Raw genomic sequence first — 25,084 nt, forward strand, 5'->3', positions numbered from 1 at the left:
AAATATTTGTTGAAACTATTGAAAAACCAACAAATGGATTTGTTAGTAATTCAAGCAACAGCATTAATTGAATCAAACCTGAATCGTGTTTATCACTATAACAAACGGGAAAAATTGTTATTTAAAACCAAAATACTTTATTTTTACTGATTTTTATTCTGCGTGTGTTATGTTACAGATTGCCCGAATCCAATGTTGTTGCAAGCGAGTTGTCCACATGTGTTTCTTCACCCTTGCTTAATTTTTAAACCTGGTTTAAACGTTCAGCAAAGGTTTCCTTCATCTTCCGTCACCCGTACTAGTGCACGGAGTGCATGCCGCCCTAAAATCAAATGAAATCGTCTTTGGGCATCAGCGGCTGCTCATTCAGTGAGCCATTTGCACGACTTCCGGAGAGTTAAGGTAGTTCGCAACGCTGTGATGTAAATTTGTTGCAAAATGGCAAGCAGTCGTTAATTTGGATCTGTGAAAATGCATCTAGAACACGGTGTTCCCAATGCGATGATTTGGTCAACTGTTCTAAATATTGTTTGTTCGATTTTGTTATTGTTACACTTATGTGACACATATTATTATTTCTGCTATCAGTCGTCACACAAACTTAAAATTTAAAATATTTAAAACAGTGTTCTATTCGTGTTTCAAATTGTGGAAAATTTAAAACAGAATAGTCAAGGTTTTCTAAATATGATCCAAAAAAGTGCTCGAAAAATAGAACTGCATCTCAGCATTGCGATCCATCTATTTCAGTCTGTGATGTAAAATAGAACAGTCTATATCACAAATATGTTAATAAAATGTCTGTACACTTTTGAATGAATATACATTAAAACACTAGTGCCGCCACACCAGCTTATCCCAACTATCCGTCAAATCTAGAAAAACTCTAGAAAGAGAACTGCGGAGACTCCATTTTGGATCGATTGGATTCACATTTAGCTGTCAAAAAACGAATCTAATCGAACATTGCCTATCCTTATAACATTGGACGTGTTGCCATATACAATTCCGGGGCATACGTTGCCAAAAATGCTGTTTTTCTCTCCGCAGTTCTCTTACTAGAGTTTTTCTAGTCAAATCCATTCCAAAACCGGATCTAAATCCTGAATGGATTCAGTATGGAATCTGGCTCCAAGGAAACAACCGATTCCGACTCAATCGGTTGATGTATTTGATCTGGAATCCATACTGAATCCACTCAGAGGTCCGAACCGGTTCCGGAAAGGTTTGACTGGGTAAAGGTATACCCGCTGTCAATTCAGTCGAACTTAGCCACTAAAAAAACATGACGACAGTAGCGCACCTGGTGGAGATATCCCAACTACCTTCGAAAACGTTAGGGATTTTTACACAAGTTGAATGCTGAATATGGACGTCTGTTCTCTGTGGCTCATATAGAATACATCTCGCGTTGCGAACAACCTAAGGGCATGTTCAGGAGAGTCTTATTTTTCATATCACAGCCCCAGCAGAGCGTTTTGTTTTATAATTTCGCACAGCTTTGCTTTAAAATTTAAAATTGTTATACGATGCCGTTCTATTTGTTGCTGATTTTAAAACACGTTTAGAACTGTGTTTTACATACATGCAGAGTACTCAGCACAGACACTTGAACCCGATAGACTAGGGAAAAATAAATTTGAATGCACTAACGCTGAAGGCATGGCGAGACATGAATTTTAAACAAAATAGAACATCCACTGAGACTACTGCTGGGGACAGCATGTTCTAGTTTTAAAATTTTCAATTATATATTATAGAACTATCAAAATTATGAATCTAGAAATGTAACACTCCTGAACATGCTCTAACGAAACGTTAAATTTGATTTAAAAGGTAACCCGAATAGAAATGTACAGTAACATAACCATGATTTTCACTGTGACAGTACAGTAATTTTACAATAATTTACAGTAAGTTTTAGTGTTATACTACAATACAAAAACAATAAACTTTAGCGTTTTTACAGTAAATTTTAATGTAAAATAGTCTTTTACAGTGAAAAAGGGGGGGTGGTTATGTATCTTAACATTAAAATAATCAATTTTTCTCCATACATTTTTTTCTTGAAAACAGTAAAATTTAATGTGGATGCACTGTATCAGTTTTTTGCTGAGCAGTGAAATTTAATGTTACATGAAATTTTATTGTAAATCTACTGTGAGAACTTTACATCCAACAATGTGTAAACAGTAATAACTATAATATTTATTATTTTATGATTGTTTGTAGGGTAAATGCTATTGTAAAATTCTATCCGGGAAGAGCCGGAGAGAAAATATATAAAAATCAGTGCGCCCCGGATAAGCAAGAGCAACATTTTTGGTTTGTCCCCTTAAGAATGTTCTTTATTGAAGAGCGCTAAATGAGAATGCTGTGTTGCATTATTATTCAACATTATTTCAACCCATCAGTGGGATGATTCGAGGTTTTGTTTCATAATAAATATTGTTTATAGCTAACGAGAATAATGATTGCAAATATTCTCAGTGCGTGAATCAATCCCGCTCAATGCCCGCCTCATTTAGATTAGCCTGATCGATAACTCGCTCACCCTCATCGGCCAAAGTCTGAACGTCAAAAGTGTTGATAAACAGTGCAGCATAACGTCGGTTATTCTCGTAATATATTTTTATCATTGATTGAAAACTACAAAATATTATGCTAAAACAGTGATTTATCTAATGAGAGACAATGTCCGACTCCCCGCGCAGTATTCTGGCCCGGCTGGAACAACTGAAACAATGGCAAGAAGAGCAGCAACGAGCTCTACTGCAGAAACAGATTGCCCAGCGAGAGCTGCTTACCCAAGAGCAACGAAAAATGTATGCCATTCTGGGACTAACCGATGTCAAAACACCTCAGCAGATGGAAGCGGTAAGTGATGATAGCGAAGACCCCAGTCAGGAATACGAAACGACCAACATGCAAAGACAGCTGACTGCGAGAGAGAATTATCTCTCTTCGGAATCTGATGGAAGTGATACCGAAGAAAGGAAGCCGCAAGTTCCAACCAGACCATTTCTCAAGCGAGGCGAAGGACTGAAAGCTAGGTTTAAAGTTGACCCTAATGTTTTTAAACTTGATAATCTTCCTAAATACAAGTATGCTAATCATGCTAAATTTAGAGCGCAAAAAAAGAAGCAAACTCGGTTGGAAGCGACGGGGAATGTGAAGGAAAGGAAGGTAGATCGCAGGTCACAGGAGAAGAAGGAAGACGGTTTACCGCTGACAGTGGCACTAGATATCAACTGTGTTCAGAATAAAAAGTTGGTTCCTGCTTCTGACCACGAGGATAACGATGATGTGCAGTCGATTTCCGGTCAGACCATAAGCGAAGAAAGTTTATTGCCCAGTATTGAATCTCTTAAGCTTAGAAATACTGAGGTAGTCACTGCAGCGCAGAAGGGTTAGTTCAAAATTAGAGATAAGTAAAATTAGATGTTAACATTATTTTTGTAGAGTCGACGGAGGTACCCCCAATTCAGCCAAACCTGCAGTGGAAGCAACAGCTGCAGGAGGAAGCAGATATTCTGCGTCAGCTGAAGGAACTTAAAGATCTAGATTTGTTTGAGCTAATAGAACAGCGATTGCTGGCCGGTGATGGAAGTCACGCCTCGGACGCCAGTACCCTGCTTAGACTGCTGGCAGATAATAGCATAAGTTTCTCTGATCTCCTGGGGACAACTACTAATTCGACGACATTAGTACCGGCACCGGCAATTGAAGCTGAACCGAACGATTCGTGTTTACAGATTCGTCCGATTCCCGATCCAAAACGACACTTTTTGAAAGAAGCTGAGTTTAACAGTGAGAGTAGTTCGGATGATTCGGACGCTTCCGACGAGGAAACCAGCTGTGGTCACGTACGTTTTGCAGAGGGTGAAGAGCACGAGATTGAAACAGATATTGAGTCCCAACTGGAGACGGTCAACTATAGCAAAATGTCTACACCAAAAGATGTTCGTGGGGGTAAGAAATCATCCGAGGAAAAGAACCCACAAATTGCGGGTGACGCTGAATCGGAGCGGATCCGAGAGGAAATTTTGGCGAAAAGTGAACAACTGAAGCTACGATTAGCAGAGTTGGAGAGCGAAATAGAAAACTTTCGAAGGGAAAATGCAGAACTGATGCGAATGAAGCAGGAACATGAGCTGGAGAAAAATAAACTTGAGTTAGATCGAGAGGAGATGATGGAAAAGTTAAACGATGAGCGTATCAAGATGGAAGTGTATTTTCATGATGAACGGTTAAAAATTGAAGAACAGAGACAAAAGGCTTTAAAAGACGCAATGAAACCTACGAAAAAAGAAAAAGAAGAGATACTTAGACTGAAGGAACAGGTGGCTGAGATGCAGAAGGAAATGAAAGCTAAAGAAGCAAAGCATGGTTCTTCCTCAGCTCGATTTCGTTCGCAAATAAAAAACTTGGAAAAGGATCTCAAGGAAACCCAACTGGAGCTTGACGCGATAAAGAAAGACAATAGGAAACTGGAGATGGAAAATGCTAGACTTAAAAGACAAAACAATAGTAGGATGCTACTGGAAATCAACAAAAACATAGCTAAACTGACAGTCCCGCAGTCGGCGGAAGTAACTCGTAGAAATTCGTCACCGGAAAAACCTCGCAAAAGTATTGTTCCTGTCCGTATGAAACCAATCGATGTGATAGAAAAGAACGTCGGTAAGGTGGCTACAGCGAAAGTAGTCAGCCATCCAAGAGGTAGTACTGAAAGTAGAAAATCTGTCCTTCCAAGCGGGTCTAGCAGTGATAATGAATCGATTTCTTCCGAGTGCGATAACTCTTCTGCATCAGAAGACAAATCCACCCCGAGTAAAGCTCAGACATCTCGTTCTTCATATTTCCGTGGCAAGGCGAAAAAGAATCTTTTCCAAACTGTTGATGATCAAGTTAAAAATAATTCAACGGAAGAACCAGATCGTTCCTCGGAAACGGCTGATCTGATCAAAAACCTCAAACGAGAGATTGTCAACAACGATGGAAGCAGAGATATCTGGTACCCAAATGGGAATTTGAAGAAGATCTCCCCGGACGGACTGGTGATACGAATGTTGTACTTCAACAAAGACATCAAAGAAACGAATGTCAGTGAAGGGACTACGAAATATTACTATTTTGAGACAAATACATGGCACACGACCTATCTGGACGGTCTGGAGATACTGGAATTTCCGGAGTAAGTATATTGGATTATATTGATTAAGTCGAGTAATTATTTCTTGGTTTTCTGAAGTGGTCAAACAGAACATCGTTTCAAGGACGGTTCGACGGAGGTACACTTCCCCAACGGCTCCATTAGGACCACTAATCCAAACAGCGCAGATATTGCGGAAGAATGGAAATACGCAGACGGTTCGACTGTGATTGTGAAGCGCAACGACGACAAGGTGATAACGCTTCCGAACGGACAGGTGGAGATTCATACCAAGGCACACAAACGACGTATCTATCCGGATGGGACGGTTAAGTTTCTTTATCCGGACGGGAGCCAGGAGAGCAGGTACTCGAATGGACGCGTCCGGTTGAAAGACAAGGATGGAAATCTTATCTCCGACACAGGTGGCGGGCCCAATTGACTGGCTTACTTTAGTTGTAGATTTCTTCTAAGCTGACAATAAATTGTTGATTTCTATCGCGTAATGTAGCGATTAAGTGAATTAAAAAAAATTTAACATGGAAAGAAAAACGTTAAATTGATCTTGTGGCAGTGCTATTTTATCATATGAGCCAGCAGACGACTAGTACTATTCTCATCATTCGCACAGTGACTCTCGGAGTGTGTAGATGTTTTTTTTTTCAGTGTAACGCAGTGAAAAGCAAATTAATCCGCTTTCAAGATTATCTTGAGGGTTCTCTGCTTCTTCGAAGGATTGGATTTTTTTCTCATATGTGCGCGTTAACCGTTATTCGACCAGCAGAGCAGTGGTAAAGTTTCTCACCTTGTGAGCTGCCTCGATACCGTTATAAAAGATAAGTACCGCTATTATATTACCTCCACCTTTCTTGGTTCTCCTACTAGCGTGCACTGCACAATAGGTTCGAGTAAAAATGACTTCCCCTGACAATGATTCGGCTCAAAATCAGATGAATGTCGAAATAAAATCGACTTCCCGGCTCAAGCTATATCCAAGCTCCTCACACTGATCTTTTTCCGGGTCAAAGAAAAAAATGTTTGAATTTATTGTAGGTTTCTTGAGCTCTGATGGAACGATATGCGACCGTGACAGAAATATCGAAAATTCACCCTGATAAGCTTCGGGTGCTGACTACGGGCCTGATACGAAGTAGCACAGAGTATATGTACCAGTTAATCGGGTTGAAATTGATGGGGTCGTCTCCGATTCGAGTTTGAATTGCGTGGATCCCAATTATACAGCCAGTAAAGATACTGCTGGCAGCTGATAGGTAGATGGCATGTCAGCTCAGACTCCTGTCTGGTGACCTTCGCCGGGTATGCTGTTCCTAACTCCACTATTTGCAAGGTTGATCTTTTGACCCGCTTTTTGCGACATACGGCTTCCCATTGCAGCAGTAAGGTTCGTAGTGGGAAGCATGTGGATGATTCCTGTGGAAGAGATGTTGTCTCTACTGTGGGGGAAACCCGCATGTCCCGTTCCCTTCAAGAGCGCTCTAAGCGTTCTTTTGCAGATATACTAAAGATAGCGTCATCGGTCTCTCCGAATATCTATAGGGGAACATGGGGAGACTTGACCAGGTTTTCAGTTAAAACTGCATAAATCTCTAAAAAAGCCTTCAATCCCCCAAAAATCATTCAGATATAATGCGCAAAGTTATTGCGCGTCTTCATGATTTTTTGCAGAATTTTTAATTTAATTTTTAAAAAGTTACAAAAGTTTTTCTGTGATCGTTTTTTCTGGTCAAGTCTCCCCATTGCGGGGAGACTTGACCAAGGCGTGGGGAGACTTGACCAAGAGAATTTTGAAAAATCATAACAAAAAATAATGACATAAAACATACTGTAATTATTTTTTTTCTGTATTGTCGAGATCCTTAGGTAGCAGTAAAAAATATAAAAGGGTTGCATTTGATAAATTTCTATTTTTTTAATGAATTTCTTTTTAAGGATTAACTGCACTGCTTGCATTGCGTGTTCACACGTCACAAAATCCGTCCTACTATTGCTAACTTTGTATACTAATACTAAAATATCAAGACTTTTGTTTGAGGTGGGATTTTTTTATGGCGTGATTAACATTAACAGTAGATACCAAAGCATAATAAATATCAGGAATTTTGTATCTTTCTTCGGCTAATTGCCACTTGGTCAACTCTCCCCAACATTAGTTATTGCGTTTAATGTCATACAAATTCTAGTAATAACTATTCCAATGTTCCAGTTTATGTAAAATCATTTCACTGCTTCACAAGGATTAAGATGGTATATTAGTCCTTTAATAGTAATTAGTAGTTGAGTAGATATGTCCATACAAAGTTTGATAAAAAATTACATCATTTAATGCAAATTGATTAATCACGTAATATTTTCTGCAAGGAAAGGATTTTTTACTCCAAACTTTCAAAATTACCTTAAGGGATCGAAACAAGTATAAAAATATTTTTGAAAAAAAATTAAGAATTGAATAGAAGACGCAATAGCCGAAAATAAAATTTTGCGCTTGGTCAAGTCTCCCCATGTTCCCCTACTAACTTGTCTAGTGACGAATGTTATTCAGATGACCCCTAGGAGGGAATATCTTCTGCTGTGCGGCTGTGCCTAGAAACAATAGAAAAAAAGAGGAACATTTCCCCTTCCTAAGCTTCGTTGTTAAGCCCAGAAGGTTTTCCTTCAAGTAGTAAGTAGCTCCTGATCTCAAAAGCATGAACTCAAAAAAGAAGTTCTATGCACTTCCTGGGACATCTAAAACCCCATGACTGGACAAAAATGAGTATAATCGCCGTTCAAAAACCGCTCCGATCACAACTCGGAGCGGCCGATTTCAATGCTGTCTTGTATCCGAAAGTTATTTGAGAAAACGATCTTGTTTCGCTTAGACGATTAGGTAGAGACAAATGGCTTACTGTCAGATACACAATTTGGCGTCCGCAAAGGCAAAGCGAAATTCGAATGGCCTATGCTAACAAATAGCAGATGGCATCAGTGTTCTTAAACATTAAAGGGGCTTTTGATTCAGTTTGTTTTAACGTTCGTTCAGAGAAGCTGCATCAGCATGGTCTTTCATCGATTTTAAACAACTTTGTACTAAACTTGTTGTCTGAGAAACACATGCATTTTTCGCATGATGATTTATCAACATCACGAATTAGCTACATGGGTCTTCCCCCTTCTAAGCTCCCTTCTTTACAATTTTTACAATTTTTTTTAATAAGTAACATTAACGAACGTCTTGTGAATTCCTGCACGCTAAAGCAGCTTTCAGATGACGGTGTGGTTTCTATTGCAGGTCCCAAAACTGTCGATTAGCAAGGACCATTAGGGGCCGTGCATAAATGACGTAGCATTTTGGGGGGTAGGGAGGGTATACCAAATTTGTGACGAAGTGTGACGAGGGGGAGGGTAGGGTCTGAAGTTGTGCGACGTAGCATTAAGTTTAAAACCCATTGTTGAAAACAATTTAATGATCCTCCATTCCCAAGAGAAATAAATTTAAATTCAAACATGTTACTTTTGATGCGGTTTTTCATGAGGTAAATTTTACGATTCGCAGAATTACAAGTTCGCAAAAATACGAAAAGATTTTGTATGCGGATTTAACTTGCTACATTAGTTAGCTAATGTAGGTAACTAGTAGACTTAGTTTGCAAGCTGAATTAAAACACAAACAAAATTTAGTAATTTAGATTAACGTATGCTTCTTAAAATTATTGGCAGCTGTAGGATTGTAAACTGAGAGAACTTCTCTTCATGCTCCCCTTGACATATAAAATTTAGAACAAAACTATCAACACTATATTTGTCATGAAATGGGTTTACTTTGCACGCAATTTTCTGTTATAATGAAAATGTTGATGAAAGTCGTCAAACATTTCGAAAGGACATGTATTTAAAATAATTGAAAACCATATGTATTTTTTTCATTACACGGCCGCTTTGCATGGTACGCGGGGGAGGGGGTAGGTAAATGCTACGTTATTTACGAGGGGGAGGTTGGAATTTTGTGACCAAATGCTACGAGGGGGGAGGGAGGGGTCAAAAATCGCCGAAAAAAAGCTACGTCATTTGTGTACGGCCCCTTACAAGATAGTTTGGACAATCTGTCTGCTTATGCTCTTCAGCACGAGTTTTTCACGGAGAAAACTGAGCTGGTCATTTTTTCTAGGAAGCGTGAGCCAGCTCAACCTCAGCTTCTATTAGTGAGTGCAACCAGGGCCGGCGAAACATTTTTTCCCGAGTGGGTAGTAAGATTCGGAATGATTTCTACTCGTAGTGACAAAAGTTCAGACATGGTGTATATAGGTAAAAGTGAAAATTTCCGGATAATACCTGGTGGCTATTTGGAAATGCACGATATTAACGGGCTGTGTGACAGTGCTCAGCGAAAATGCGTTTGTTGATTACTTATACTACAAATATTCCACAGCTAAGTACCAATACTTAATTCTTTTAAATTTCGTTGCTTTAATTTTGTGTTTCCTCCGATAAAACAGACAGACAGCCCCTCTGACTCAATGGCGGTCGATGTGAATATTTATCCGATGACAAAATAATGCCGATAAATCGCTTTTTCGATATAAATTATATTCATCTAATGCAACGGGTCCCTGGAAAGTGTACTTCCCGACCAAAAATAACTTATTTAACATCATCGATACATCGCGTAAACTAACTAAACAACACTCGGCCGTGTACGAAGAAATATCTTGTCTACGTACCCGCCCAGGAAGTAGAGATTAATGGTATAGTCTCCGACAGGGGTATTGATTCCGAAATATGGGGTTGGCTCCTTCCAGAATCCGTTGCTTCAGTCAGTGAAAATTCTGCATTCAGCATAAATCGAGGAGTATAAGAACATATTTTCAATCGGTCTCATGTCGAGCCTTTCGCCGGATCCACTCTTCCAAACTTTGTTCTTTTGAACGGCCCATTAGAAAATCCTCCCGATTTTCTCACCGACTAAATCGGCTTGCGTAGGCACAATCGTTCGACTATGCCACCAATTAATCGGTCGATTGTTGCCGACTCTTATGGGAGTTTAACATGGGAGCCTGCCGACGCGACAACCGATTAAATATGACCGACGAAATCTGTTCAAATCGGTCTATTTCAACCTACTAAATCGGTCGATTACTTGGTAGTTTAAAACTGGAACCAGATTTACACAGATTAAATCTGGTGATTAATATGCCGACGGATATTGTTTACCGACGAAACCCAACTTAGTCGGTTAACTAATCGGTCGACCTCGAAGCACCCGATTTTGTCGGTCGACTGGGAAATTACACACCTGTCAAATTTTCTATGGGGGGCTCGTCTATCTGTTCGCCTTTTTGTGCCTCAGAGCCTGCCGTCATTGCGAACAATTGCGCCATACAGCTATCCAATCTAGAAACGTAGAGACCATGACTAATTTCTACCCTCCCTTGTCCACTAAAGAGCGAGAGTCTGACAATCCCACTGAGGGAACATATTCTAATGTGCCTATAAATTAAAAAAAAAGAAAATCGTTTCCTCCTAAACTGCCTCGTAAAGGCCTCAGAATTTTCTTTGATGGGTGCTATTACAAAACCGAAGTAAGTGGCTCCTCGTCTCGGAAATCTTTGCAACTAACAGGAATTTCTTCATGGGGCATGAAAAACCCCAAGTGTCCCTATATTTCAATCCAATGATTTTTTTAAGTTTAATACGAAGCATTTGGTTAATTTCCGACGTAGATTTTCTACAATTTTAACGGTATTCGCCAGGGCCAAGTTAATCCTCGGCACCAAATATTGAAGTTGTCTGTTGTCAAGTCCGAATCAAAGGCAGACATTGTCCCCCTATACATCACACCTCAGCTGGTTCAAGAAGAGTTCAACTCCCACGGTATGCCATAGGGTTGTCTTGACGTTGATAACCGATCTATCTTACTGCATGATATTCGCGACAATGTCAATATGATCATGACAACATGAACATGGCAAATGAAAAACTTAACGAATGCTGAAAACATAGTTATTGGCACCGGTTTGTCGACGGGTTAACGAGAGAAACAATGCTTCATCTGGTGGCAAGACCCGGTAGTGGAGGTTCCAAACAGCAGAACCAGTGCGCAATAGAGTGATTTTAAACAGTATATGCCCCTAAAGTTTTTCGCTATTCGGAAGATGAACCTAAGCTGTCGTGATGCCTTATACACAATGGATGATGTATGTGGTTTGAACGTTACTGCCGAATCCGTGATGACTCCGAGATCCTTGACGTGAGAGTGTCTTGGAATACTCGAGTCGAAGAAATGGTAGTTAAACTGAATCGAATGGCGTTTCCATGTGAACGTAACAATTGAGCATTTACTTGGGTTTAAAACCATTCTGTTTAGATCACACCACGTACTAAAGCTTTCCAGTTCACTCTGAAGAAACTGGGCATCGATCTCATCCCGTATTTGTCGAAATTTTTTCATGTCGTTGGCGAAAGAAAGGCGGGATCCTTGTAATTTGATGTTGACGTCATTAAAGTAGAGGAGGAATATCACTGGACCGAGATGGCTTCCTTGTGGGAAGCCGGATGTAGTGAAGAATGGTACAGATAGACAGTAGAGTGGGACACGGTTATATGAAAAAAATAAAATTTTGCTCCGAGTAACTTTTTGGGTCCCATTTAGCACCCAGAACAACTCTGAAAGTTTTGAGCTCGATTGGTGAAACTATATTTTTGCGCCCACGGTTTAAAGTTTACATGAGATTTCGTATGGGGAAATCGTTTTTTGCAAAAAAATTCTTCCAAGAGTCGCCCGTTACCTTCTACAAATAAATAGATGTCTGATTTTTGTAGGAAATTTTTCAAGGAAATAAAGTCTCGAAGACTGCGAAACGATTTGAGGCTTGTGAAAAAAATATTAAGCAAAAACCGACTGATGCTCTGAAGATTGTAGAAAATTTCAATTTTCATAGCATCACTGCTACTGACGGTTGAATTAAAGAAAGAAAAAAGAAGCCTCAATTTATCCTTCAAAACTCTTGTGAAGTGACTTAACGGTACAGATAATTGATTTAGACACATTAAGAGAAAATCAAAGCAAAATTGTATATAATTGGACAACCAACAGCAGTGGTGCTAGAAAAAATTAATGTTTAATCAATCGTCAGATCATCAATCGGTTTCTGCTTAATAACTTTTTTTTCTCAAGCGTCAGATCATTTCGTGGTCTTCGAAACTTTGTTTCTGTGTTAAATTTCCTGTAAAAGCCACATATTGATTTATTTTTCGAAAGCAATGAGCGACTTCTGGAGGAATTGTTTTGTGAAAGTTAACTTTCCTATACAAAATCCCATGTAAACTTTAAACAGTGGGCACAAAAATATAGTTTCAGATATCGAGCTAAGAATCTGCACAGTTGTTCTAGGACCGTAATGGTACCTAAAAAGTTTCTCGGAGCTGGAATCTAATTTTTGTCCTACCCTAATAGACAGTCCTTAATCAAAGATGTCATTAAGAAGAAAAATACCTTTTTCCGTATACCCTACTGGAGACACGGTTTTCGCATCCATCAGCACCATCTGTTGAGTTAAAATCTCCCTACTAAACGTTTTGACCTTGATTTTCTTGAAAATTATTTATCGTGTGCATCTTATTTGCAAGCAGCGAAGCAGATTTGCAGCCATGTCTGTATTTTACAGACGTTCGATAGTCTCCTACAGACGTAGCCAGACATCTACAGACTTTAAAAAGAGTAATAGTGTTTAGCAAAATTGCACTAGACTAACTGTATTCAAATACGAGTGAGTCCTTCACAATAGTATTCTATTTCCAATCTAGTTTTAAAGTATAATATTTTGAAGTAACTAGAATTTACACAACTATCTATAGACTTTTACTGACATTTTAATTATTCTTCTACAAACATTTCGCAAAAACATGTGGCATCGCTGCACTGAGAACTGACAAACAAGTAATGTTTTCAACTTGTGTAAGAAATGAAACTGTCGCTTTGAAATGACAACAAGTAGCAACTTGCCAATCGCTATATGAGACCTGTATGCAAAGTTGGATACAATGGTGATTCACGCATGCAAACCTGTATGCGATGGTGATTTCCAACGTATTTTAATTTAAATGTTTACACAGGTTTTTCGGGAAAGTTTGTTCTAGCTTATATGTCTGTTCTCTGTGATCGCTGTTTGCACGTTATAGGCTGTCAAAGTTTTTTGCGTCGAATAGGTTTCGTCAGTATCTTCAAATTTTGAACCAACCACGGAAAGAAGGTTTCACATGCAGTATTAGTTTTTGTGCAATGCTAATCCATCTATGTTGGGCCGATTTCTCAACCCAAGCTTAACATTTAAGCCAAAATTTAAATTTCAATGATGAAAACGACTTTTATTCGGCGGCGTTCACTGGATTGCGTTTGGATTTAATTTTTTTTGGAACCCACAATCGTGCGACTTCAGTCGAATTGGCATCCTTGTTAAATATTCCTGGCCGATGAGGCCATTTGTCAAAAAAAATCGATGAATGAATTTTGACAGACAGACAAAATCATTCATCGATTCCGACCCTATCACAAAATCAAAACAAATGTGCCGATACGTTTTCTGATTTTATATAAAGTTTCAATATTAAACGCAAATAACTCACGATGTCCTACCTTGTTGTTTCAACAGTCTTAGCGCGGAACATTTCACGTTCACTACATTACGGTAAGTACGGCATATGCATTTAGTACCTGTCGCACAAAATCGTAACCATTGCGGTTTTTTTTGCAGTCCAGCAAACCCGACATGTACACCGCTGGGTTGGTCCTACACTACGGGAGCTGAAGCGGCGTCGTGAGAAAATGGGCCCAGAAGCCGTATTACCTCGGTCTACACACAGCGATTGGAACTATAATGCGGAAATATTTGCCTTCGGTAAACGACTATCGGAACAGTTCGATACCAAGTTGCTACAGCAAGCATTTACCCACCAATCATTCATTGCTATGGAAGAGCAAAAACAAGTTGAAGTTGGTATTGATCAGCCGCAGCTGGGTCTGCAGGATAACCGGCAGTTAATGGAACATGGTCAAAATCTAATCCAGCGATATGTGCAAGCATTTCTGTTAACAGCACTGCCCAAGCTTCCAGAGGAAGGGATTCAAGCGATAGCGGGATATTTGACAACGGAAAATCAGCTGGCTTACGTTTCTAAGCATCTAGGGACAACCGACATAATTCTATCAGCAGAATTTCCAGTGACTGAAAAGTTGCTAGCCGACACACTGAAGGCAGTTGTTGGAGTACTGCACAAATCATCCGGCGAAGAACGAGCGTATCTGTTCATTCGGGATTTTATTTGCACCCAGCTGAACCAGCAGGACGTCAACGAGCATTGGAATATTGAAGACCCCCTAGCATTGCTTCAGGAATATTGTCGGAAGAAAAAGCTTGGCGAACCGGAACCTCGTTCCATAGGGTTGGTCGGTAAGAATACACTTCTGGCCGCGCACAACGTGGCAATTTACTGCAATAAACAATTCGTCGGATCGGGCTACGGTGAGGATGTCGATACAGCTATTCGGGAAGCGGCCTGGGATAGCTTACGGCAGCTTTTTGGAACGGAGCACAATATGAAACCGATTAACTTCAGCTTGGAGCTCAAAGATGTCGTTAAAAACGTTAAACAAGAGCAACGTAAGAAACAGTAAATAGAATGGTGGTGTAGAACAATAAATGCTTTCGAATTAGGTCGTTTTTTTTGTGTTTCGGATTCTCCTCATCATCAGTAGCTAACAGTAACAGCTAACTGGCGCGCTAGCTGAATAATCAAAAAGCAACACACAGCTTGCGCATTGAAACCTGGGACGGGACATGCGGATAGATGTTTTCTTTTTTCTGTTCATTTTACCTTTCGTCTCGCATAGCCACTCTTTCTGCCTCACATATATTTTAAATGAACTGGCTGCATTTGACGTTCGATTTTTTTGCTATTCGCATGTTTCGTCTCAGGTTGAAACCTGGGATGGGACACGCGTACATGTTTTATTTCTATTAATCTTAATCTTTGTCGTTCGTACCCCTGAGTCCCGTTCTAACTGGTCGGAACTAATGTCCGTTGAAAAAACTAGTCGGAACTAATGTGCCGGTTAGTAAGAAGTTTTGATTTATTTTTCTGATGACCACATTGGATTTACTGCGGAGGTGTTGGATTGAGTTTCTTGTTAGCGGTCCAGTCAGTTGCTAGCTACTACCGCGAAAAATCCGTAACTTTTGCATAAATTCGGGGGTTTATGCCAAATTAGATGAGGACTGTTAAGGTACCAATTTCCTATATCCCTTATTTTATGTTGCGGTGTTACCCCTACTTTGTACGCAGCCTCTGCTATAATATGAGACCAACTTTGGGCGCGTGCTTCACGCTGACCGCCATTCCTAAAAAGGTGATTATCGAACACACAAGTTAGCCAGGAATAAACTTATTACTTTTAGCTTGTAGAACCTTGTATTATTTATTCCGGTTGTATGTTCCGTTTTCCCATATAGGACATTAAACAATAGTATGGTTCATTACTAATTATTTGTACTTTAGGCTGTACATGATAACCTTGAATTTAATTAAAACACATTTACAATGTATTTCTTTTATATATAGACAGCACGAGGTCTGATGTTTGATGCTGAATTAGAGAAAAAAAATCCGGGCAGAAGCAATAGTGACGGTGGCATTTCTTATTAATCGATCGCCGGCGAAAGGTGTGACGGTAACACCGGAAGGGCAGTTTAACGGCAAGAAACCGGATTTATCTGAACTGCTAGTGTTTGGTGCAAAAGTGATGTGCTATATTCCGAAGGGACACAGACGCAAGTGGGACGCAAAGTCGGAATCTGGAATATTTCATGGGTTTGCCACTTTGTCAAAAGTGATGCGAGTATACATACCAAAAACAAAGAAGGTAATCGTTGCTCGCGATATAATCTTTGTTTGTAAGGAAGAAAAGATGTCTACTGACTTTCCGACAGATATGATTGAAACAAACGCTATTCCACACAGCAAATGCACAACAATGCAGTTTCTTGCCGGAGATAAACCTGTTCTCGGCGATGCTGGTCCAACGGTGACAGTAGAAGCAGTCGGCCCTATTCTGCGCAGCGTGTGACGGGAGACGACTAATCTCACCTCACTTTCCGTGACTTTTCTCACCCGATTCTGAGAGTCGACTCGGGTGAGGTGAGATTCCCCATTGCGGTTAAATGGGCGTCCCACGTCACCCGAAGTGACTCTTCATAATTGGGTGAGAAAAGTCACGGAAAGTGAGGTGAGATTAGTCGTCTCACGTCACACGCCGCGCAGAATAGGGCCGAGTGATTCCGGAATTTAATGACAGCGATGAATTTTACTTCGATGGCTCATATGATTCAGCAGCAGTACCTACACCGACACCGAATGCCCTACCTCCACAACAAGAAGATCCACAAAATGTAAGCAGGCACAGCGAAAGGGAGAGCCAATTTCAAGGCAAGTAATAAATTATGATATGACGTGCAGTGTTCGTCCTCAAAGTTTTACCTTGTCACAGGAAATATCAATGTACGTTGGTACTGAGCCAGAGTCATTCCGAGATACTATGCAGTCCAACGGAAGGTGGCAACGTGCAATGGAAACCGAGATAGAGGCGCTGGAATCAAATGACACCTGAGAACTAATCCAGTTGCCACAAGGACGGAAGGCCCTGTAGTGCAAATATTGATAAAGGAGAGACCAGATGGATCGCTTCGCTCTTTACCAGCGTAACCCAAACAGAACTCTCGACGACATGCAATGGCAAGACTACACCAGCAAACGTGATAGAGCTTCCTCACTCATTTTCGTAGCAAAAACTCATTACTCGTGTTACATCAGCAACATTAAGTTGCTTTTTCGTACAGTGTAACAAAAACTGTTATACAATGTTTTTACTATAAAACATGTCTAAATGAATTTACGGTGTTCACTGACACCAATACCAATTCAGACCTAGCTTAAAAGCATCTAGAAAATATAGAGCTGGTCTCAGTTTACTATCAACTTACAAAGTGACTACTACATTATTACAACCGAAACCCGATTCGTTTTCCACCCCATCGACCATTCCACTTGGGTAGCTATATGTTAAAACTGGCGACGAGAAAAAAGTTGTGCTAGGTAACGCGCGTGTGATCCGTGATACAGGAAGTGGTTAAGTTAGCAGCGGTGACACAATCGACGGCGACAAAGTTCCGGAGTGGAAAGACTGCGGGTAACCAAATACAACGTGCAGGTAAAGTTCCGGACACGACGAACAAATAAAACGGCATTTACTGCTTTTTAAGCTAATCGAAAAGGTTCGAGTCGTCTGAATTGCTGTTCGGATCCGGAAAATCGACTCTAGTATTCACGTAAGTAGAGTGAAAAAGTGAAGTGCATGAAAAATATACGAATAAAAGCGATCTTTTATATTGGGAAGCCATTTTGTTTGGCGGCGTCGTTTTTCTAGGGTGGTGCACGTATTGTGCACCAGGTGTTTGCTTTCCGAAAACTTTTTTGTGCTTTTGGGTTTAGGGTTCTGGTCACATTTAGGCCCTATATCACAGTGTAAAGAGTAATATATATATATACATATTTTTTACAAAATTATTAAGAGTGATTTTTTCATATAATCCATTTAGGACCAGGAAAATTTTCCAGCTTGTTGGCTGACGACGGTTCCGGTTTGTGTATCGACCATTAGTATCTGAACGAGCTCTGCAGAGTTTTGCTTGGTGTGTGCTGTATCCATCGACGAGTGCTGCTATTATATAGGGACGCGAGGGTAAAGATAACATCAGTCGGTAAGCGGAAGCCTTTTTTTGCCATTTGGTTGTATCATTGTTTTGTGACCTTTTGTATTAGTGATGGCTCAGATGAATATGGCGGCTATGATATAGAGATGGTCGGGTTTCAATTTTTTCGAACCCGAACCCGACCCGAACCCGAGAGCTTGAAAATTGAAAAACCCGAACCCGACCCGAGCCCGACATTAAAAAAATTGAAAAACCCGCACCCGACCCGAGCCCGAAAATTTTAAAATTAGAAAACCCGGACCCGACCCGTACCCGAGAATGAAAATTTTATAAAACCCGAACCCGACCCGACCCCGAGAATTTTAAAATTTGAAAACACGAACCCGACCCGAACCCGAAAATTTTTAATTTGAGAAACCCGATCCGAACCCAACTTGCTAGTACGGAGAATCCTCCAAAGATCTCAAAGATTTTTAATTTTAGACACCCTAGCTCATCTTCGAGTAGTAGAATCACTCGAATTTGAAGTAGCACCATACGCGTTGAGTTATATCTGCCTATGGCAAAACGAATCACTGGCGAGTAGAATCCGCATATTTATTTGCTATTATTGAATGTCGAATTTGTAATGTTATGAGAAACTTACAAATCGTCGATATCTTAACCGGAAAGTAGGATAAATCGGTGGCTAACTCATGGGGAAGCAAAAAACTTAATGGTGACAGTTTCAAACTACCTTGCCCGTACCTAATCAAAATTTCTAATTTTGTATCAAAAACCATTCCTGCAAGGCAGTTTTATATGATTTATCACATGTATTAAATTAGCTATGGTAATAGGCCACAGCAGTACCACCAAATTTGTGATTTCAATATATGGAAATTGATAAATCGTCCCCGGGTACAACGCCCTTTTTTGTCAATGGTTGAAAAGCATCTCGTGGATCGCAACTATGCCAAAAATATAAATCGTGCTGCATTAAAATTTAATTACCATTTTATTTTATATTTTCGTTTAAAATATACATTGGCAAATCTTATCCCTAGAATGGTTTTGTGGGGTACATTTGTACCCCAGAGCTATTTGCACTCATTGTTATTCCGCCACAGTTTATTTTAACTGCAAGCAATCTTTATCATCAATCAATTTTATTATTATTAAACTTCCATTAAAGCAGGTACAACCTATTTGTTGCATTTGACCAACTTAACAGTACCCGCTTAAAGTTTGTTAAAGTACAAAACCGTTTACGTAAATGTTTTGTCATGTGTACATAATCCCGAAAACATTATATCTTTTTTAAAAGCTAAACATCGATACATAGTAAGCGAGAAACTTGTGTAAAATTTTATGTTTTAGAATAAAACTATCCAATTTAATTATAAATTTAATAAAAATTAGGCATATTAGAGCGACTGTAGTTCTGGGGTACGAATGTATCCCAAAAAACCGGTTACTTAGAGAAAAAATCATGAAACCGTTGTAGGGTTAGTGGACAATTATTATTCAATATAGCCACCATACTACCATCTCTCTGTCAATACGACCAATCAGGAGCGGATCAATAGATTGGTGTTTATTATTTCTACTTCCCGTAGATTTCTAGTCGCTTTGCTTTAGATACAATTTGCTGTACACTTCAGCCGAGTTTTACGCGTTTACTCAGACCGCGGCCTACGTATCGGTTTTAAAGTACCTGTCGAAATTAATATTTTGAAACAGAAAGTTGAACCAATATTTTCCGATAAATTCCTATTAACTTGATTTATTACTAATTATCATAAAAAATAAATCGCTGAGATTTTAGATGTGAAACACGTATTGTTGAATGATCTCTCATGAATATTCTTTTAAAAATTAAAATACGACGAATTCTAGCGATTTAAAAGTCTTCCATTCGTATCACGAAGTATAAAAAGAGACTGGGTTTTGTACATAGACGCAAACAGCGTCAAGAAATGGTTGGGTAGTTTTGTTCAAAACCCGAACCCGACCCGACCCCGACAATTTCTAATTTGAAAACCCGAACCCGACCCGAGCCCAAAAGTTCAAAATTTTAAAAACCCGGACCCGACCCGAGCCCGAGAATTTCAAATTTGAAAACCCGGAACCCGACCCGAACCCGAGAAGCTTAAATTTATAGAACCCGAACCCGACCCGAAACCCGTCGGGTTTGGGTCGGGTCCGGGTTTCGGGTCTAAAGACCCGAACCCGACCATCTCTACTATGATAGAGCCATACCGCCAAGGAGCATCCTTTTCCGATTGGGTGGAACGTCTTGGTTACTTTTTCGCTATGAGCAATGTGGCGGAGGATGCAAAGAAATCCCATTTCATAACCCTTAGCGGGCCATCGGTGTTCTCGGAACTTAAATTGCTTTTTCCAAATGCTAGTCTAACCGATATTTCATACGAAATTATGATTGAAAAACTTAAAGCAAGGTTTGACAAAGTTGAATCTGATATTATACAGAGATTTAAATTTAATAATCGGAAGCAACATCCTGATGAGTTTGCGGAGGATTTTGTCCTTGCGATAAAACTTCAGGCAGAATTTTGCAATTTTAAAAATTTCAAGCATGAAGCGATTCGGGAACGTATTGTTGCTGGTCTGAGGGATGAAGCCCTTCAGCAGCGTTTGTTGAATGAACAAAATTTAACCCTTGAATCGGCAGAAAAATTATTTGCTACTTGGGAGATGGCAGGGGCCAACGCTAGATCTTTGGGAATCGGTGTCAATGCTGGTCAGATTGCTTCTTTTAATAATGACTTTAAGAGGCCGCGCCCTTCCACTCTTGAAAAACTTGCTAAAACGTTGGCAAATGCTAAGGCGGGTGATCGACCTTCTCGACCTGCAGGAACCAGACAATCGGTAAAAACCCGATTGGGATTTCAACCATATTACTACAATGGAGAACAGGAGGACAAGCATAAAAATTTTGCAGGTTTTCGCCCGGCTGAATGGAGGGCTGGACAGGATCGCTATCGTAGCGAGAGTCGTGTCTGCGACTTCTGCGGAATAAGAGGACATTTGAAGAGAAAATGTTTCAAATTGAAAAATCTACGCAGGGATACGGTTCAATTCGTAGATTCTAAAGCAGGACCAAGCAGTTTAAGTGAGCTGTTCAACCGTTTGGAAACGAATGCTTCGGACGATGATGACGATAACGACAGGAATGATTCAGGTGAACTTCATTGTATGCATGTTTCGTCTATTAATTGCATTAGTAATCCTTGTTTAGTTGACGTGGAAGTTAATGGTAAACTTCTTAAAATGGAAATAGACTGTGGGTCTTCCGTTTCAGTTATTGGGAAAAGACAATATTTTATGAACTTTTAAGAAACATTATCAAAATCAACAAAACAATTAATTGTTGTAAATGGCAGTAAACTTACAATTGAAGGTGAAGCAGATGTGTCGGTTAAGTTTAGAGGAAAAGATGCAAGGTTAAAATTATTGGTTTTGAATTGTAGCAATGATTTTATTCCTTTATTAGGGAGACCTTGGTTAGATATGTTTTTCCCAGACTGGAGACAATTTTTTTCGGATAATTGGTCTATTAATAATGTTTTATTGAACAAGGAGCAAAGTGATGCTGTAGTACAAGATATTAAACAAAAGTACTCAAACGTTTTTATCAAAGATTTTTCTAGTCCAATAGACGGTTTCGAAGCCGAATTGGTTTTGAAAGACGATGCGCCTATTTTCAAAAAAGCTTATGACGTTCCCTATAAATTAAGGGAGAAGGTTTTAAATTATTTGGATAAATTAGAACGAGAAAAGGTTATTACTCCGGTAAAAACTAGTGAGTGGGCATCTCCAGTGGTAATCGTCACAAAGAAAAATAATGAAATTAGATTGGTTATTGACTGTAAGGTGTCGATAAACAAATGTATTATTCCCAATACGTATCCATTACCAGTTGCACAAGATTTATTTGCCGGTTTATCAGGCTGCAAGGTATTTTGTGCATTAGATTTAGAGGGGGCATATACACAATTATCTTTATCTAAAAGGTCCCGAAAATTTATGGTAATTAATACTATTAAAGGGTTATTTACATACAATAGATTGCCACAGGGGGCCTCGTCTAGCGCATCCATTTTTCAGCAGGTAATGGATCAAGTGCTGGAGGGAATTGATAATGTGTTTTGTTACTTGGACGATGTTTTGATTGCTGTAACTGATATGGCCGACTGTACTAAGAAACTTTATTTAGTTTTAGAACGGTTGGCTAGAGTAAACATTAAAGTTAATTTAGAAAAATGCAAGTTCTTTGTGACAGAGTTAGATTACCTTGGACACATAATAAGTGAACATGGTCTTTTACCTTGCCCAGATAAAATATTAACGATAAGAAATGCCAAAATACCAAATAACGTGACAGAGCTTAAATCATTTTTGGGTTTAATTAATTATTATCATAAATTTATTCCCCATTTGTCTTCAAAATTGTATCATTTGTATAATCTTTTGAAGAATAATGTTAAATTTGGGTGGGACGATAATTGTAGTAAGGCATTTGAGGAAGGTAAGAAGGCGCTTCTTTCTACAAACTTTCTGGAATTTTATGATCCAAAAAAGCCATTAGTGGTCGTGTCTGATGCCTCCGGATACGGGTTGGGGGGAGTGATTGCTCACATAGTGGATGGAGTAGAAAAACCTATATGTTTTACGTCCTTCTCGTTAAACAAAGCTCAAAAATCGTATCCTATTCTTCATTTAGAAGCGTTAGCTTTAGTGTGTACCATAAAAAAGTTTCATAAGTATTTATATGGACAAAAGTTCATAGTTTACACTGATCATAAACCCTTAGTGGGAATTTTTGGAAAGGAAGGTAAAAATTCAATATTTGTAACAAGGTTACAACGTTATATTTTGGAATTATCGATCTATGAATTCGATATACAATACAGGCCTTCTGCTAAAATGGGTAATGCGGATTTCTGTTCGCGTTTTCCTTTGGCGCAAATGGTACCAATAGAACTTGACGCTGAGCTAATAAGAAGCATTAATTTCAGTAAAGAACTGCCAATTGACTGCGCTAAAGTAGCCAGGGAGACGAAGAATGATAAATTTCTACAGGATATTATTGGGTTTATGCAAAATGGTTGGCCAAAAAGAATTGACAAACGCTTTGTAAATGTCTTTTCAAATCAACACGATTTAGAAATTGTAGACGAGTGTTTGTTGTATCAGGACAGGGTTATAATACCGCAGCTACTGCAAAGCGGGATTTTAAAACTCTTACACGCCAACCATGCTGGCGTAGTAAAAATGAAACATCTGGCCAGGCGCTTTGTTTATTGGTTTGGAATTAATGCTGATATAGAAAAATATGTGACTCGATGTGACGCTTGCAATGGAATGGCGGTTGTGCCTAGGGAAAAAATTGAATCTAAATGGATACCGACTACTAGACCATTTAGCAGAATACATATTGATTTCTTCCACTTTGCACATCGTACCTTTTTATTAATTGTAGACAGCTATTCTAAATGGATTGAAGTAGAATGGATGAAAAGGGGTACTGATTGCAATAAGGTTTTGAAAAAACTTGTAGCCTTTTTTGCACGTTTTGGATTACCGGATGTTTTGGTGTCTGACGGCGGTCCACCATTCAATTCTTATTCATTCACAGTTTTCCTTGAAAGGCAAGGAGTGAAAGTTCTCAAAAGCCCACCATATCATCCGGCAAGTAATGGCCAAGCAGAAAGGTTGGTGAGAACAGTAAAAGACGTTTTAAAAAAGTTCTTATTGGAGCAAGAGCTGAGTGAATTGGATTTGGAGGATCAGATCAATTTGTTTTTAATAAATTATAGGAATTATTGCTCAACATCAGATGGAAACTTTCCATCTGGGAAAATATACTCTTATACTCCTAAGACAATTATTGATTTAATAAATCCAAAGAAAAGTTATAAAGAATTTCTTTTACAAAATACACAAAATGTATATGATAAAGAAGACAAACCAATCAATGTTGGAATGAATTTTCCAAGGGAATCTTCTGTTGATCTCTTGGATGAGTTAATTGAAGGAGATGTACTATGGTATAAGAATAACAACCCACACAACCATGCAAAATGGGTTAAAGCAAATTTTATTAAACGATATTCTCATAATACATTCCAGATTCTTGTTGGAAGCGTCGTGGTCGTAGCCCATCGAACGCAACTGCGTGTAGTCAAGGAGGGTGTTGAGATAGCACGACCGAATGTTGTTATTTCCGCATCAACGCAGCATCCTATAATGGCTCCAGTGCAGGAAGACAGCGAACTGGAGTTCAGGGGATTCCCTGAGATCGAAACGAGAAGAGGAACAAAAAGGAAAACCGAAGCGGTGAACTCACCACTTCGACAACTCAGGCGTTCTAAGAGAATGAGGACTAAAAAGGTGGATAATGTTTTCGTCTACGAAAAAAAATTAAGTTGAATTTAATAGTAATGAATTATAGAAAAGCTAAGTTAAATGCTAAAATATAGTTAAGTTCAAAACAAAAATAGGATAAGAAACAAAATTATACTATGAGTTATAAGAAAGTTGATTAATATCAATTTCGGATTCTATATAGCTGAATGTTTTCAGTTTTCGAATTTTAATTGAATTGCATTTTCGTTAGGGGGAAGAGCTGTTACATCAGCAACATTAAGTTGCTTTTTCGTACAGTGTAACAAAAACTGTTATACAATGTTTTTACTATAAAACATGTCTAAATGAATTTACGGTGTTCACTGACACCAATACCAATTCAGACCTAGCTTAAAAGCATCTAGAAAATATAGAGCTGGTCTCAGTTTACTATCAACTTACAAAGTGACTACTACATTATTACAACCGAAACCCGATTCGTTTTCCACCCCATCGACCATTCCACTTGGGTAGCTATATGTTAAAACTCGGAACTGCATTTTAACACATCTGCCTGCCAAAAAGCTCTGGAGTAACCTAAAAAGGGAAGGAATTCACAATTCCAAAAAAAAATGTCATCCGATGGAGCGGATTTTGAAAGCCTCAACCATTTCTTCGCAAAAGGCCATAGCCAACAGCTCCCAGCAAATCGTAATCGCGCATACTCTGAACACCATGATCAAGCAGAAATAGACCCGGCGGCAGCAAATTTGAATTTCCGACACACCAATGTCAACGAAATCTGCCGGAAAATCTACGA

At 39.2% G+C, this 25,084-nt stretch overlaps 3 protein-coding genes across 3 annotated transcripts; all 3 read left to right on the forward strand.

Moving 5' to 3' along the window:
- Window positions 1-2,593: 2,593 nt before the first annotated feature.
- On the forward strand, window positions 2,594-5,652 carry LOC131685946 (centromere protein J-like). Its single transcript, XM_058969978.1, has 3 exons — window positions 2,594-3,409; window positions 3,463-5,197; window positions 5,255-5,652. Exons 1-3 carry the CDS (start codon window positions 2,695-2,697, stop codon window positions 5,595-5,597), a joined length of 2,793 nt encoding a protein of 930 aa, XP_058825961.1. The 5' UTR covers window positions 2,594-2,694; the 3' UTR covers window positions 5,598-5,652.
- An 8,025-nt stretch (window positions 5,653-13,677) lies between these two features.
- Window positions 13,678-14,861, forward strand: LOC131685947 (large ribosomal subunit protein mL44). Its single transcript, XM_058969979.1, has 2 exons — window positions 13,678-13,836; window positions 13,903-14,861. Exons 1-2 carry the CDS (start codon window positions 13,776-13,778, stop codon window positions 14,820-14,822), a joined length of 981 nt encoding a protein of 326 aa, XP_058825962.1. The 5' UTR covers window positions 13,678-13,775; the 3' UTR covers window positions 14,823-14,861.
- A 3,110-nt stretch (window positions 14,862-17,971) lies between these two features.
- On the forward strand, window positions 17,972-24,726 carry LOC131685948 (uncharacterized). Its single transcript, XM_058969980.1, has 2 exons — window positions 17,972-21,097; window positions 24,049-24,726. Exons 1-2 carry the CDS (start codon window positions 20,140-20,142, stop codon window positions 24,114-24,116), a joined length of 1,026 nt encoding a protein of 341 aa, XP_058825963.1. The 5' UTR covers window positions 17,972-20,139; the 3' UTR covers window positions 24,117-24,726.
- The last annotated feature ends 358 nt before the right edge of the window (window positions 24,727-25,084 follow it).

The sequence above is a fragment of the Topomyia yanbarensis genome, chromosome 2 (genome assembly GCF_030247195.1).
Source record: "Topomyia yanbarensis strain Yona2022 chromosome 2, ASM3024719v1, whole genome shotgun sequence".
In the NCBI taxonomy this organism is placed as follows: domain Eukaryota; kingdom Metazoa; phylum Arthropoda; class Insecta; order Diptera; family Culicidae; genus Topomyia; species Topomyia yanbarensis.

Excerpts from the sequence above, each read along its gene's own strand:
- LOC131685946 (XM_058969978.1), top strand. The coding sequence starts at position 2,695 with ATGTCCGACTCCCCGCGCAGTATTCTGGCCCGGCTGGAACAACTGAAA. Across the intron at positions 3,410-3,462 it reads AGTCACTGCAGCGCAGAAGG|AGTCGACGGAGGTACCCCCA; the intron begins GTTAGTTCAAAA and ends TTATTTTTGTAG. Across the intron at positions 5,198-5,254 it reads GAGATACTGGAATTTCCGGA|TGGTCAAACAGAACATCGTT; the intron begins GTAAGTATATTG and ends GGTTTTCTGAAG.
- LOC131685947 (XM_058969979.1), top strand. The coding sequence starts at position 13,776 with ATGTCCTACCTTGTTGTTTCAACAGTCTTAGCGCGGAACATTTCACGT. Across the intron at positions 13,837-13,902 it reads TTCACGTTCACTACATTACG|TCCAGCAAACCCGACATGTA; the intron begins GTAAGTACGGCA and ends TTTTTTTTGCAG.
- LOC131685948 (XM_058969980.1), top strand. The coding sequence starts at position 20,140 with ATGATAGAGCCATACCGCCAAGGAGCATCCTTTTCCGATTGGGTGGAA. Across the intron at positions 21,098-24,048 it reads TAACGACAGGAATGATTCAG|ATTCTTGTTGGAAGCGTCGT; the intron begins GTGAACTTCATT and ends AATACATTCCAG.